Raw genomic sequence first — 17,808 nt, forward strand, 5'->3', positions numbered from 1 at the left:
TAAACAGTAATAAAACAAAATTCTAAAAGTTTTCAAACAATGCAAAAAATTATGCTAATCATCGACATTCATTAGTTTTTAATATGTAGTAAGGAAGGTAGGTACTACCAAAGAGTTAATGCTTCTATAAGGTATCAAAATAAAATATTTATGTTTGCTCGGATCTTGGTTAGGTGTGCTTTCTCATGTTGACCCTCCATTCTTGAATAGACCTTTCAAACGTCGATGGAGCCGTCGATGATATAAATAAACTTATCGCCCGATGCTTTATGCGACTAAAGGGTGAAAATCACATGCTCTGCTTTTATCTTATACCCCCGCATCTAAACATCTCCGTATAAATATAAATCATGGTGTTTTATGCCCACAGATAGCAGCGCCGACACATATTTCCCATTAGTTAGGCGTACACCTTATTTTTTACCATAAAAAGGGACATAAAACCAATCAGGTTTACAACTCACCCCATTATAAGAATAATAAACCCATAAACAAGCCACCCTAATATAAACATAAACGGTAACAATATGCCCTCTCTAGCTCAACCAAAAGACGGGAATCATCAAAGAACTCCGAGCGTCTGATTTGATAAAGAGAGATATTTGAATAGGTACACATGTCCATATGATATGGATTCAACACTCGTAACAATTTATTGGATCGAGTTATACAGCCAACATAAATTAATGGAAATAAAGCAATCTGCGAGCATAAATGATTTCGTAGCGTAAGATTTACCGCCGTAGTTTTTATGACTCGTAGTAAAGTGCGACTTTAATTTTAAAATTCGAAGAATTAAAGCTGTCTGGATTGAATGAAGGCGAAGAAACCGGCGCTAGCAGACTAAGATGAGGTTAAAACGAAGCCTTCGGATGAGGCACTATTCACCGGCTGTAAATACGGCCATAATAACATTTGACGGCTGAAGACACGCCAATAAAGTTTACAATATCCTGTGGCAACGTAGCTCATCCGCCAGTGCCTTTATACAGCTTTCAAAACAAGAGTTATGGACGGAGTAGAAGTGGAAGCCATTTTTAAATAACTAGCGCCGTGCCCTCTTTCTCCTTGGTAGTATGGTCGGGAGGTTCGAGAAAAAAACCTTCGCAAGAAAGCTGTCCATTCAATGGATTCGAAAGCACACCGGTGTAAAAAAACTGAAATGCATGCCTTTCTCAGGAATAGGAAAACAATGCCCATTCAGGATTTAGAAATAATATGGTTTTATAATGAACAGAATCTTTAAGGCCCCGTTGTAAGCGTTCAAAGATGGTTTGAAAGGGAGATATGTAAATACAAATGTTAAGGGAGCGCGCTAATATTAAAAACGATAATAATTAAGCGAAAATGGTGAAAATATTTAATAAAACACGAGTCGTTTGAAATAGAGCAAAAATCACTCGACAAATTCTCTAGTTGCATTTAAAGATACACTGTGATTTTTTTCATGCCTATAACATATTAAATAACAGAACAAAACGTTTTTCAATTAAATTTCTGAGCTTACTCAACAATTTTTTTTTATCGAAGAAATTTCATATAATTAACGTTTCGGCATTAAAAAATCTATAGATATTATCTTAAAATAAACATATATTTTTCTTGGAAATTAAAAACATAAAGAGTTAACAAGAAATTTACTATAAAACGGTATAAATTGGGTATGCAGGGGCTTAAGGAAGTGTCTTTACATTATGGATAGTAACTAACTAACTAACTAACCATCACGCCGTTTCCCCGCAGGGGTAGGCAGAGAGGACGGACCGCCAAACAACACGGTCTTGGCACACACTCCTTGCCTCATTCACATTCATACATCGTCTCATACATACTCTTCTACTGTTCTGACTCTTGACATGGCCCGACTCAAGTATCTGATTCACTTGGTCATGCCATGTCTTCCTCGGGCGTCCCCGACTTCTGCTACCATTCACATTTGCATCGTATATTCTCCTTACACTCCTTTCTTCGCTCATTCGCTCTACATGCCCAAACCATCTAAGCGTCCCTTTCTTGATCTTACTCATTACGCTTACATCAGCCTTGCACTCTTTGCGGATATCCACATTCCTCACACGATCATACATGGTTTTACCACACATACGCCTCAGGGATCTCATTTCAACAGCATTCAATCTACTTTCATCCTTTCTTTGCCAGTTCCATGCCTCACTTCCATACATCAGGGTAGGTACCAGCACTCCATTGTGGACTGCTAACTTCGCTTCTTTGGACAATTTTTTGTTAGCGCCAACTGCGTTCAGTCCTCCATTAATGGAGTTACCTACCTTATGGATAGTATGTATTATAAAAGGTTGTGAGAAGAACTTAGTTTCTTGCAAAACAGTTCTTTGATTGATCTGATTCTTTTATCCAACTATCTATAATACCCACGAATCTCATCATCAAGTTTATAATCTCCGTAGTTTATCAATGATCATCAGCGGGATCACCACTTATAGATCACCCCGATAGTGAAACTTTGAAAATAATTTGTGTTGATGATTCGTGTACCTACATTACTTGGCTTACTTAAATAAAATTATATAGTAACTATTGCTACACAGAATAAAATTAATTTATTGAATACTTTGGCATTCATATTAATTTATGGAATTTCAGGAAAATTAATTTAAAATATTTGGAAAGTTATTGATAATATTTTTGAAGTTATTAACATTTCTCAACGTAAGTAGGTAGGTAATATAAAATTAAAAGTATGAGGCACATGCGTTAAATTATTGTTCACCTTAACAGACAACAGCTGCTGCCGAACTCGTTTCGTAGTTATGACTGACAAATGATGATTCTTACGTTAACTAACTAACTAACCATCACGCCGTTTCCCCGCAGTTAGAGAGGACGGACCGCCAAACAACTCTGTCTTGGCACACATTTCTTGCCTCATTCACATTCATACATCGTCTCGTACATACTCTTGACACTCGAGTTTATGATTCACTTTATAGTGCAATGTCTTCCTCGGGTGTCCCCGAATTACTTCCTTACACTCCTTTCTTCGCTCATTCGCTCTTGACTGTAAATAATTAAACGTTCTGTTGGTTTCAACAATGTCCCCGTTGGGACCAATATGAATAATAGAAGCGGTGCGTGGCTACCTACATCTGAGAAGCTTCAAAGGCATCTAGTAACCATTGTTGATGGTTGTTTAGATTTCACTGGTTTGTTGTCCACTCTACTCCACTGACATACGAAATACTAATTATTATGGATAATTATGCGAATATTGCGACGAATATAAATTAATAGCCCTAGCATCTAGCTCCAGAAAGGCTGACCATGGCGCAATGTTCTGGATTTTCATAAATACTTTTGTTGTTTATAATATATTTGTAAATTTTCAAGATATATCAATATTTTTATCACTCTGGCCTACAATGAATGATGTATTAAATATAGATGAGATGTGAAACGGAAAATTTTTTCTACATTTTTCCTCCAATAGACCTCCAACGCTTCCAACTAAAACTATCGAATCCGGTCTACGCGTACGCTTCCCGCTTTCTGATAGTTACGTATGCTGGTTGCTGGTAGCACGAGATGGCAATAAAATTCATAGTTCTGCAATTTGGTCACCTAGAAACAATATATAAGTTTCAATTAAATACTGCCAGTAGAATTCATATTGACCTTTGCTTTATTCCTACATATGTTAGTATGTCTAAACATATAAGTGGCCTTTGCTTTATTCCTACATATGTTAGTATGTCTAAACATATAAGTGGCCTTTGCTTTATTCCTACATATGTTAGTATGTCTAAACATATAAGTGGCCTTTGCTTTATTCCTAAATATGTTAGTTAGTCTAAACATATACCTAAGTCCATAAAAAATAAAGCATCAAGCTTATAAAAAAATCTTTAAGATATAAAATCTCCTACTTATGAAACTTAATTCGAATTAAATTTTATTGTGTGAGGTGGAAAATTATATTTATTAAATTCTGTCCGGAAAACATGTAAATATTTGTGTCTGAACATCAGAAAATATAATAAAACCTTCATTTGGGCTATTAATATTTTGGAATAATTGAAACGGGCGATCTTTGTTAAGCGGAAATTTCACCCTTATTGCGACTTGCGTAAGGACTGCGTGATTTGGTTTGAATTTTTAGAATTAGATCACCCTAACTATTAAGTTCAGTGTAAGTACCTATCTTGCAAAGTAACGAAATAGCTGTCATTATAAACAGGGATAAATAAACAAATATTTTAAATAGTGAAAACGAAACTTACAAAAATAATATTATTATTTTATGTAGGTAAGCTGAAAATGAAGAAGTTTATAAAAATAAGTTGTTAATCGCATTATGCTCAGTTCTCAGTCTGCTAGAGGTATTGATTTGTAATTTATCAATGGCAACATTAAGGTTGTTCAATCTCATGATTGATGGACGGCTCAATGGAGGATTTCAGAAAAACATCTTACGAAGTTTTTTGTTCCTATTCTCGTCGTTTCATCAATCATATTCAATAATTATTATTATGAGACGTAGGTAGGTATGTAATCAATCTTCGGCAATGATAATTTAATCCGTGTTTGTTGGGCTTTGATGATGGAAGCGTAATATACTTATGTACCTGCCTACAACCTATGGTTACATTAAAATACACTCAAACAGGCGATTTTAAGAAACCATAAATTATAATATACCTAAGTAATATCACAATATGTAACACTCTGACAGCAGTGCTGTCGTAAGACATAATTATTTCAGTTTTCTCTCTATGTTAGTTGTAAGCCACTAATAATAAATCGAAGTTATTCATTATTAAGTTATTAGTGACTAATTCTTAGAAAAGTCAATGTAAAAATATTGTTCTGTTAAAATATAATAATAATATAAATTACTTATTGAATATAATAATTTATCAGGCTTGTCCTAGTGAGGTTAAAAATTCTAACTTACAATACATTATATTACTTACAAACATACAATGTAAGTCACACTAGGGATTACCCTAACCTATTAAGGTTACCCCCCTTTCTAATAAAAGTGTTTTAAATTTTACACACTTGAGAAACGACAGTAATTGTTCACGGCAAATGATTGCTTATCAGTTTTGTAAAATTTAAAACGTGTTTATTAGTATTGCCCTAACTGCATGAATTTAGTTGTAAAGCGTTGTAATGGTATTTTATCTCTAGAAAGGCGCTTTAGAAATTATTTTAACATTATAATAATAATTATTAGTAAATAGTAATCAGTCATATTTTATTTCATTTGATTTTACGCCCATCTGGGCTTTCACATTGACTTTAAGACCTTTTACGAAAAAATGTTTCTACATAATTGATACATTGTAATGTTTGAAAATTTAGACTTTTCATTGCACTGAAAACGACACATCACTCCATTTCGCTACAGGGATAGGAAGAGAGGATAGATCATCAAATAACTGCCTTGGCACACACTCTTGGTTTCATTCACTTTCATACATCGTTTCATACACGCTATTCTCTTTTTCTGAAGATTTGTTTCACTTGATCGTGGCATATCTTCATCGGGTGTCCCGGACTTCTTCTAACATTCTCTTTCACCGTAATAAACCTAGGCTCTCACATAATATTATAAAATGTTTATAGCTATAAATCTTACGTTATATAAAAACAACACCGAAACAGTTTGTACACATACATTAAGATAATCATCTAAATGTATGTGTACAAACTATATGCAAACATGTAAAAAATTATTGTCAAATAAACGTTTTTATTATTATTATTATTATAAATGAATTCCTAAACAATTAAAAACACGTCATACGTTTCTGATCAAAATCTATGATATACCTATTTACCTACACTACCTACTAATAAATAACTTCAGAAATCTACTCTCCTATTGTTGATTAGCTTCACAGTTGACTAATTAAAAAAAAATGTTTAATATTTTCTACATTAAAAAATAAAAATATATTTATTTCAATCTACAAGATACCAATACCAATGTACGTACCAATGGCTTTGTGTAAATAAAATGCCGAAATCAATAAAAAGGGTTGTTTCCCTCATCCGTCCGCCACTTTTGAAGAGATTTTTGTGAGTATTGTCATAACGATATTAAAATAACACAAAAATACTTGTATTAATTTATCAACATTCGTATTTTATACCAAAAGAACAAGTTTTCAGTAGCCGCTGAAAGCTTTTCAGAAATTCCAGTGTCAATTGGCGATAGCAGTGACATCTGTGGGTTCCGGCGTCTAAGTTCGCCCTATTAGTTGCGCCTCCACAATATAATAGTCCGCGGTCGTGACCGCCGGTCGGCGGCATCCTCAAAGCTGCTGTCACCAGCCCGTCATGGGTGGCAACACCGCCATCTAGTCATCTACCAACCATCTACCTACCTTCTACCTACCTTCTACCCATTCCAATTTATTTTAGTCAAAACGGCCACCATAATAAAACACCTCTCTCCCGCTCACGCTTACACAGAACCAATACACTGAATTTTGTTTCTCTCTCCCGCGATGAAAAGCCTCTCCGAACTTGCTGGCGTCTCCCTTTTACATCAATTACCTGCCTTGGATAATGGTATCCCTCTCTCGCTCGTGTCTGCGGGGAGAGGGGTCGCTCGCAACGAAACGAGTGGGGTCCGTCCCCTCTTCAGAACTTCTCCAAACTTCGTTCAGTGAGGTCGTCTCTTTGCCTTGTTCGTGTTCGCTCTGTTGATAAATCGTGTGTTACCGACGGAAAGTGAATTTTGCCTAAATACTTTGAATTAAAAAATTGTGAATTTTTTGAAAATTGTTTTTTTTGTGACAAGTTTTATTAGAACATTTTTTCTGTGACAAATGGTTGTGCTCGAAGGTGGCGGAATGTTGTCTACCGGTGGAAACCAATATCTGCAGCCCGACTACCTGTCGCCTCTTCCTACCACGGTAATTATTTTTTTTATTGAACTTTTTTTTTTCATTTTTAAATTAAAAATAATTTTCTTTTATTTAATTTTTTTTTACTCAATAGTTTTTTTCTGAACAAATTAATTTTAAATATTTACTGAAAACTTTTCTCAGGTCGAATCAATTTTAGAAATATTTATTTTTTCTTTCTTGTATATTTTAATGATTCTTTTTCGTTAGACTTTTAACTAATTTTAACAATATTTTTGTTCTCAGCTGGATGCCAAAAAGAGTCCCCTCGCCCTTCTGGCGCAGACTTGCAGCCAGATCGGTTCCGACACTCCTGCTAGCAAACCGTTAGTGTCTTCCCAGGAAAAGAAAAAAGCCAACAATGCTCTGGAGACCACCAGGACTCCTCCTGTCAAGCAGGAAAAGCCGAGGACCACCCCTGAAATCAGGCACCTCGCTTTCAAACCCTACGAGACCAACGTCCTTACCAAGAAGCCCGAGGAACCTAGGCCGTCTTCAAAAGCCAGCACGGATAGTTCTGATGATAGGAAATCCGGAAAGTTAACACCGGGCAGAAAATCTTCAACTCCTCATGCTACCAGCCCCGGAATGGACGGAGGCAAATCATCTCCGTCGGGATATGATAGGAAAACGTCTTCTCCAGCCGGCTCTTCCGGGCGTGGAGCCAGTCCTATCATCAGATCCGGGCTCGAAGTTCTTCAGGGACATCCTAAAGATCTCCCCCTAGGATCTTACAAACAGGGTATGGGTTTAAGTGCGCTTTGCTGCCCTCCCGGCTTGGAACAGCATAACCCAGCATTTCGCCCTCCGTTCGCGGGTGCTCCATTCTCCCATCAACACGCCCTCGGAGGTTTTCCCGGAGCGCCAGGACCATACCTAGGATACGCGCGAGTGAAAACGCCTTCCGGAGGAGAAACACTTGTGCCGGTTTGCAAGGACCCCTACTGCACCGGATGCCAAGTATCCCTACACAGCCAGCAAATGCTGATGGGAGGATTGGGATCATGTCCCGCAGGCTGCACGCAATGCGACCATCACAAGTACAGCTTGGCAATGGCGATGGCTCTCTCCCAACCCGGAGGTATGCCGCCGTCGGCCCACCCCTACGCCCAACTGGGCAGACCGTACGTGTGCAACTGGATAGCTGGCGAATCATATTGCGGCAAGAGATTTGGAACATCCGAAGAGTTGCTCCAGCACCTCAGGAGTCACACCGCAGAAGGGGCGGCACCAGGAGGTAGCCCTCTCAGTCCCGGATTCCCCGGCATGCTGGGCAGGTATCCCGGAGCTCCACTGAGCCCCCTATCCGCCGCAAGATACCATCCCTACGCCAAGCCCGGCATCCCCATGAGCTCTCCGTACGGCTTCAACCCCGCCCTTGGCGCGTATTACTCCCCTTATGCCCTCTACGGCCAGCGCCTCGGGGCCGCCCACCAGTAACTTCCTCCGGTCTGCGTCTGTGTCTGCTCCTGCTCCTGCTCACGCTGGATGTTCGGTACTTTTGCCAAATAGTGAAACGACAGATTCTTGTGATGACTTGGAAGTGCTCCCGGCTGACCAACATACGGTACTTACATTGCCGTCGGTGGTCGGTGGGTGATTGTCCAATTTGCTACTGTGATATAAACTTGTTATGAAAAACATTTTTAAGATTAAATCTATTTATATGTATGCGAGTTCATTTTGGTATCTTTGGCATACGCAGGACATTTTGTGTACCTAACATAGTATTCAAATACCGCTAATTGTGTTTCCGCTATCACCGACGTATTATAACTAATAAACCAGTGAATTTATCTCATTTTAAGTCTTCTCAAATAATATAAGACCAGTTAAGCATCTAATATTATTACAAAGTGGGAAAAAAACGAAGAGTGATCCTCGAGTTAAACCAAAAAAGTTAAATCAGTCAATATATATTTTTTTAATTAATTTAAATTCTTTGAATCCCTTTCATAGATTTTTCTAAACAGAAACATACAATAATTAGGTACCTTTAAAAAAATTATCTCTTTAATAAATTATATTTATTTTCAATGCATTTTGAATTGTTTGTACTTCCATTCAAATATTTATTTCTGAAATGTGCAATTTATAATTAAATTTTTCTTTCAAAATTTAATTTAATTTTTATGAATAAAAATGTATCTACATAGATGATATTCGACTCAACAGGTCGGACTTGTATGAATATTATTATTTAATGTTAAAACCTTAGTTATATTGTGAAATATAATTACCATATTGCGATTTAATCACTGAAATTTTATTCGATTGCCTTCCCATATACCTCCACAATATTGTTTTTTTATTAAACCACTTCCGTAGCAATATTACGTGAAGTTAGTTATCAACAAAATTCAATTCACGTATAATATAACTCTTAGATTATTAATACCTACTTTCCAGCACAATGAACGTGCAAAGAATTAAATGTAATGTACAATCATGTATCAGAGGGAGCGCGCTAATATAAAAAAATAATAACTAAGCGAACATTGTGAAAAAAATAGAGCAAAAATGTCTGTAAAGAAGTTGCATTTAAAGACAAACTGTGATTTTTTCATACCTACATACAACAGGTTAAATAATAGAACAGTTTTTTAATAATTTTCGTTCATTTTTTTGAATGAAGGGAATTTCATATAATTACAGTTTCGGCTCTTCAAATGTATAGATATTATTTTCAAAAGTAACATATATATTTTTTGTTTGTTCAACATAAATTGTATGTTATAAATCGGTAGAAATTTGGAACGCGGGGCTTAAAGTACGTAGGTATGCGATTATCAAATATCGGTAGATATGAAATATCTTGTTTGAACATTTTTAAAGAATTGTGTGGCAGATACTTACCTACATTATTCAACAGACATAATGGTGTATTACCTTGTGTTAGAACATGTCTGAAAAAAGTCATTAGGTACATATTAATTTTAAAACGCCGGATAGGTATGTATGAGCAGTAGCGGCTCATGACTTTTGAGTGTACTAGAGTGCTAATATTACAAAAAAATAGCATTGGAACAGGTACAATTATTATTCCCTTGTAGCATAATATATTCAGCATGAAACACGGATTTCCTGAAAGGCAACATTCGACGTGAGAAATCTTGAAGTCTAGGTTTGAAATAATAATAATGTTCGGATGATTTGACCAGCGCCCTTTTTGTGAAAATCCCCCAAAGGGCGCTGTACATTGATGTATTAGTCTATGGCGCTGTACAAAATTTTTTTTGCATAGCTCAATCCCACTACTAATTATAATCCAATTGATTTATTGTAACGAAAACGGATTACGTTCACCAGCTTATCAATCATACACATTAAACTACCCATAAGTAGGTAAAATATATTTGCAATAATGAAGTTGTGTAAAATTTGGTAGTCGGTTATTATAAGAACTTAGCATAATTTCCACCTAGGGTTATTATAGACGGTCAAAATATCTAAGTTTCTGTAATTCGTAAATAAAAGAAAAAAGCAATGCACCAATTAATTAGGATAGGTTGTTTCACAGAATTTGAACAGTAAATAAAATTTCAATGTTAAACATTCGGAGTCATCCAAGTAGGTACTGTAAATTAACGATGGTGAAATATTAACAGAACAACTTGAATTTCAACTTGATGAATTGTTCAAATTCTGTGAAACAATCCGCCCTTCATATAGAATTTTTAATGCTCCTCAAAAACATAGAGTTGAAACTCTAAACAAACCTGGTAGTAGATAAGTACTTATACTACTTGTAGTTATCTACTAGTGAAACAAATCATTTAAAATTGAGACACTAGTACCTTTTTAAAGTATTACTTATTTGTTATATGTAGGTTGTAATTGTAACGCACATAGAAAACTATATCTATCTAGGTAACTGCTAAGAGGTATTTTATAAAAATGTATAACAAGAACTTTACTACGGAGAAGTGTGGGTTTTTACGATTAAGTTTTATACTGACATGTAAGTTATAGATATGGCTTTATATAATTCGTAATAATACACCTCCATATAACATAATAATTATATTTCATATGCCACAGCGAGGATGAAACTTTTAGACCAAGTATGAGGACGCATTAATATTAAATTGAGAGCTTTATCTTTAGATGTCTGCAAATTACAAACCGTAAGAGCTTTCATACAGTCTGACACGATCGTGATACCTTATGGAAACTGAGTAGGGACGGGAAAGGTAAGTAAGAGGGGTGGATAAGGGGGCCTAAGGGCACCACGATGTGAAGGAGAACACCTAAAAACCTTACTCAACTCACGTTTCTATATAATTAGGTATTTTTAGCATTTGATTTTGGTGATAGTAAAAAATGATTGGAAGACTTAACTTTAATATTTTTAAGCCCGTAAAACATCATATATTATGTAGGTATTTAGGTACACGAAGAAAATTTTCTAATATTGAATATTGCTAGTATATTCAGATTATTTATATATCTCTTCAAATTATTTGTAATCCGGTTAAAAATGGGATTGCATGCCCTTAACGAATGAATTGATAGGCTTTCTTAGTGAAATGCTAATGTATTAATCACGACGTCAGAACATATGTTCATAAAAACAAAAATATTTTCGTCATTCTGTCATTAAATATTATCAAACCAAATGCAGGTTCATGAACACGTGTTCCGATGTATCAGAAATTTAATAAAAGTTTATTGGGATTTTTATTATTTTGATTCTTTAGAACAGGCAATCTCCCTAGCTATGAACTAATTTCGACCTGACAAGACACAATAACACCTGTACACCTTTAATTAAAATAAAATAAAATACTTTTTACACGACATTGAAAAATAGTTGCATTGGATTGAAAAATTAGAATGATTAATAGATCATTACTTCTGTACATAGCCATACATTCATCAGTTATGGACTACATTGAAACTTGAACAACTTACGAAACTACATAAGTCGCGTATATTGTAAAAACCTTGCTCAGAAATTAAAATACACTATGTATGTTTTGGTGCAATCTGTCATTGCTTTATTCAGGATTCAAGTGTAGCTAATTTGTAGGTATCTGACATTCTATTCGTTAAAATACAGCAAATACAGTGGCAATGAACGAATAAAATGTTAAATACCTAATTTGTAGCTAGGTATCTAACATTCTATTCGTTAAAATACAGCAAATACAGTGGCAATGAACGAATAGAATGTTAGGTACCTAATTTCTAGGTATCTAACATTCAATTCGTTAAAATACAGCAAATACAGTGGTAATGAACGAATAGAATGTTAAGTACCTAATTTGTAGCTATGTATCTAACGTTCAATTCGTTAAAATACAGTGGCAATGAACGAATATAATGTTAGGTACCTAATTTGTAGCTAGGTATCTAACATTCTATTCGTTCGTTGCTACTGTATTTCACTAAGAAAGAACGAATAAAATTTTAGGTAACTAATTTGTAGATAAGTACCTAACATTCTATTCGTTCATTGCTACTCTAATTCACTTCGTATTTTACGCGTTGTACTGTGTTATTATTGGATAATAGATTTATGTTGTATATTCTAAATAATGTTAAATTTTAGGTATATCCATAATAGTTTAACTGCGACAAGAGGAAATTTTTCCCTGTTTATACTAAGCAGATATTTCTGAAAAGAATCGTCACTTATTTTCCTCATGCAATGTTCATTCTTCGGTATATAGCTACATACCTGGAGAAAATGGAAGGGTTTTAGCTTTAAAATATGTAGGTAGGTACGTAATGTACATATTAAAATAACCGAAAAAGGCCGAGAAAATAATTACATACATCGCAATAACTAAAAAACCATTGCACAAAACCTACCATAGGTGGATACCAAATTGTAAAACTGCTAATATGTTTATTGGTTCAATTGATTAAGACCCCGTAGTAAGCGTTCAAAGATGGTTCGAAAGCGAGATATGTAAATACGAATGTTAAAGGGAGCGCGCTAATATTAAAAAACGACTCATTTGAAATAGAGCAAAAAATTTTTGACAAATACTTAAGTTACATTTGAAGATGCACTGTGAATTTTTTCATGCCTATAACATATGAAATAACAAAACAAAACACGTTTAAAGTTATTTTCAGAGCTTACTTTGCGATTTTTTTCTATAGAGAGAATTTCATATAATAACGTTTATTAATATCATTTAATAACGGGGGCTTAACAGGTTTTATATTACTGCTACGTTACTTATGACACACACCAGGCAAATTAAGTTGAATAGAAAACGTGACATATCTACCTCCTTTTTTAATGAGTCTGGTTTATAAAAAATAAAAACTTCTTATGATTTGCATTTTTTTTCTAGTAATGAACATGTGAAAATACCTACACGCTAAGATCATACGTGGTCTCCCAGTTTAAAAGTGATGAAAAAATTATCTTGTCTTTTAAAACCCTCCACCCCAAATAGTTAATAACTTCATATAATTATTATAGCTGTAATGTCGAACACCCTGGCCTGTCTGCCTCCCGATAGGTACGTCATGTCAGCCCATCACCAATGTTAACACACTGAACATGGAACGAGCAACACGCTACAAAAACTCAAATTCACCCAACACGTAGCCGTACAAATATTATCCGTGGATAACTTGTACTCTGGATAGATTAATAATTATTATAGCTTTACATTCGATTTTAAAAATCTAAACTAATTTGGGGCAAATAAGCAACTTCAGGGAATTATATTATGGTTTAAAAAAATATGTAAAATAAATATATGTATGCACGCTGATTCTGAATAAATGAATTTTACAGACAGATTTAAAAAGTCTTTTTAACATTTACCCCAAAAAAGGAAATTATTTTCTTCAGGGCCTATGCCATCTTTTGGGTTTGATGAACGGTCTTTTTTAAGAAAGGGAATGAGAGAAAGTTCTGGGAACGTAAAAAGTATGAGGGTTGGGTAGGACAGGCTTTCCCCATCTGATATGTTACGCGGTTGGTGGGCAGGAGCATCCTGAACACACCTCACCCGATGAACCCTGGAACCCCTGCTAAATAACCAAACGTAGCGAACCACTTGGGGTGACCTATGGCAGAGGTGTTGGTTATCCAACAAATCGTTCTCGGGGCGGCGGTACCCAAACTTGCCTACCAAATTGAAAATGTGAATAATCATTTTAATATGATTTAAACACTATCACATTCAGTTCAGTTTCAGTGCCGGCAACCCGGGCGTTTATTTAAGGTTGGTTCTGTACAGATGTTTTTTTTTCATTACCCTCCTCACTAGACAAAGTCGGTTCTGAGGCTGGTAATTAACAATTTATATATAAACCAAATTTTTAGTAAAAAATAGTAAAATAAAAATAATAAGAAAAAATAGTAGTAAAAAAATGAGTAAAAGAAAAATAAGGGTAGTACTATATGTGTTGAAAAATTATGTACAAAAATATGGAATGAGTATTTCGTATTATAATTAATTGTAAAATTTTGTAATTTTGATAGAATTTGTGTGCAGTATGTTTTGTAAAATGCATTAGATGTTTAGAATATTTCTAATATCTGTTCTTTCTTTTACCGTCAACCAGTTTACAAATCTTTTGAACACCCAATTCAAATTATTTGGTAGGACGTAAGTTTTAGTTTGGGTTAGGAACATGTTGAATATGCGAGGAGCCAGGTAAGATTCATGTCTTTTAGCGAAATTTGATTTGATGTACGGTACTTGTAATTGTTTGTGTGTAATTGCTCTCGTGTTTTGCGAGTGAGTTATGTGCTGTGGTAATTTTTTATGCAGTTTTTGTAGATGATCTTCTTTATGAACAGTTTATTTATGTCTAATAAGTTATTTTCAATCATTAGCTGTTCTGTCGGATGTTGATAAGGCTTTCTAAACATAATTCGAATTATTGATTTATGATTAATTTTAAGGGATTTGAGAAGAGTGTCTGCTGCTACTCCCCATACTGAAATACCATACATTAGAATACTTTGACAAAGCGCAAAGTATATATTTTTTAGCTGATTTAATGACATAATGTTTCGTATTGTTTTGAAGATGTATGATAGTTTCCGGATTTTTTTTGTTATTAGGTTAATTTGGAGATCCCATTTTAGATTATGGTCAACAATTTAGCCGTGATATTTGATATTATCTGCATAATCTATTTTGTCACTAGTACAGCGTGTGTTATTTGTGGAAGTATTGGTGCAGGGGTGAAGATGTAATTGTGGGCAAGAAGATTATTCATTAGCCATTTATTTATTTCAGTCATCCCTGCTTCTGTGTTTTTGTAGACCTTTTCCCGTGATTGTGCTTTGAATAAAATTACAGTGTCATCTGCGTAACTGATTACTTTGTAGGTACTCTATTTTTCCAAGGTTTATCTCAATTAGACTATTTATGTAGATGAGAAAAAGTATGGGACCCAAGACGCTGCCTTGCGGTACTCCATACCTGTTACCTACCTTGTCACTTTCGTGTTTATTGATTTTTCTATTTGTTGTCTATTTTCAATGTAGTTGATGAACCATTTTAGTGGTGGACCGGTTATGCCGATATTTTTGAGTTTTTGTTGTAGTAATTTATGTGAAATGGTGTCGAAAGCTTTTGCTAGGTCTAAGAAAGCCCCTACCACCTTTGACCCGCCATCTAAGTTTTTGACTATGTAAGTAGTTAGTTCCGATAAGGCGTCTTCTGTTCCCATTTTTGCTCGAAACCCAAATTGGCTGTTTGAGATCAGTTTGTGTTTATCAAGGTATGCGAGCAATCTTTTTTTCATAGTTTTTTCAAGTAGTTTGGATAGTGAATTTAGCAAAGTCATAGGTCTGTAATTTAAAATCATAGTTTTGTCTCCGGATTTGTGTATTGGAGTAATACAACCTATTTTTAGGTGATCGGGGACAGTGCCGAGGGTATTAAAACTATTTTTTTATTTCGTATCATTGTATCGGTGGCTTCTGGCGTTTAATTATGGTGACCGGATAAATCATCACAATGATAATTCATCACATCTTTAAAAAGTTATAAGAAGTCATGGAAAGTGATGAAACAAAAACATTATTAATTGGGTTCAGTAGGTTAGGTTAGGTTAGGTTAAAAAAAAAATTTCATCGTTTCTAATGACTTTATATCACTTTTTGTAAGTGTGTTGAATTGTCACTGTGTTGAGTTATCATGGAACCTTTAATTATATAGAGTATTCTCAAGTAGATTCAATCTGTTTTAAAACATAATTTTTATATGCCTATTTTGTTTTGATATTACTTAAATATGAAAACAATTATTGGCAAAATTGAAACGTAATTTGGGCGACTTGAACCTCTATAATATATTGTTGTTAAATATTCAACAAAAAATGTTATTATATTTTACACTTTGGCACATTACAACAATAGTGACGAGATGCTGAAATTTTGACACAGTGTGTCCTTCGATTGAAATCGATTAAATTTCGAGAAAAAAACGTCTCGATTTTTCACACGACGTCTCACCTGACCTGCTATAGATTTCGTGCATTTAGGCGGGCTTAGAACATTTAAATCCTCGAACATTATTTTAACTGTAACAGCGAACATTGAGAAAGAAATAACCATTTCAATTTTATTATCTTAATTAAAATGGATGATTTGTCACCCAAATCGCGCTGCATAGTAAGTGTACCTGATTTCCTTATTCAGTCAATTAAAACCTTCATCAATAAAAAGTGGTTTTCTGTAAGTATTTTTTATGTGACAAGGTTTTTTAAAATGCCATTTGTTTAGATAGGTACCCTAGGTATTTAATCTATTACATTATGCCACATCTTAGTTCAAACAATACCAACAACTTTATCAAACACGACTTTTTGTTTATCGCTGTGAATTTGGGCATAAAGCAAACTCTTTTCTAAAGTTAAGTTTTTGTTTTTATATTTTCAAATAATATGGGATATCCCAATCTTTCCATTACCTACCATTCAAATTAAACCCCAGAACGTATCCAAAATGGAGATAGCATAGACCCATTGGCTTTAAGCTATTGGAATTCTTGTGCCGCAGGTATTACAAAACAAGTTGCTAACTAAATATCACTGCGCAGTACTCTTAGAAGGATTACAGAAAGATTCGATGCGAATCAATTATCACATCGATCGCATCGTCACCACCTCCCGAAAAACTATGCAGATATAATTAATTAGTCATATAATGCTTGATACATTTATACACTTAACTACGCTCTCTATCCATTGCATTAAAAATCACCGGTTATATTCGTAGCTTGTATATAGCTTGTAGCCTATCGCATACATCATTAATCTTACCCATCATTGTGTCCGCCCGAGCCCGGCTTTCCGGGGCCTTGAGCTGTCAAGATTTTTGACATAGGCTTTCAAATGTTATTTTGATTAGCCCCCGACTTGTCATGTAAATTTGGCCTGTCACGGTCATAATTGGCCAGCCGAAATGGCGGTGACGGGAGGCCGATTAAGCCCCTCGCGTTTATTTTATTTATTTATTTTGCCGCGCGCGGGAATTGCCGGCTCACAATGGTGGCGGGAATTTGAAAATGGAATACGAGATAATGATAAAGTAACCTCGTCCACGGTAACAGTTTTTTGACGTTTGAAAACTGTCAGCGCGTCATGAGCTTTCAATGCACAGAACCTAACCTAACCTAACTAATGTTTTACTTTTCACCGTATTAGTTTTTACTTAAATTTTGTTAATTATTTATTGACTTTTGAAGTGTAATTTTATAATAGCACCAAAACCCACTGAGAATCCCAACACTTTTAACAACTACTGATTCTTTTGGACGTATAACTACTAATGATTTTTAATTTTAGAAAGTTGTTTAAATATTTTTATCCGTCTCCAATTTCTACTATTTCAATAATCAAAATAACAGATGTTATCTAGACTTATTTATTGTTAATAACATGAACAGGTAAAACAGAATATCGTTCATATTTAAACGAC

General features: G+C 34.7%; 1 protein-coding gene across 1 annotated transcript; it reads left to right on the forward strand.

The window, feature by feature from the left end:
- Window positions 1-6,647: 6,647 nt before the first annotated feature.
- noc (zinc finger protein no ocelli) lies at window positions 6,648-9,080 on the forward strand. The gene is made up of 2 exons (XM_089632781.1): window positions 6,648-6,905; window positions 7,143-9,080. Exons 1-2 carry the CDS (start codon window positions 6,819-6,821, stop codon window positions 8,334-8,336), a joined length of 1,281 nt encoding a protein of 426 aa, XP_089488907.1. The 5' UTR covers window positions 6,648-6,818; the 3' UTR covers window positions 8,337-9,080.
- Window positions 9,081-17,808: the final 8,728 nt, after the last annotated feature.

Source organism: Hesperophylax consimilis, chromosome 6 (genome assembly GCF_061612785.1).
Source record: "Hesperophylax consimilis isolate HC1 chromosome 6, BYU_Hcon_1.0, whole genome shotgun sequence".
NCBI classification, from domain to species: Eukaryota; Metazoa; Arthropoda; class Insecta; order Trichoptera; family Limnephilidae; genus Hesperophylax; species Hesperophylax consimilis.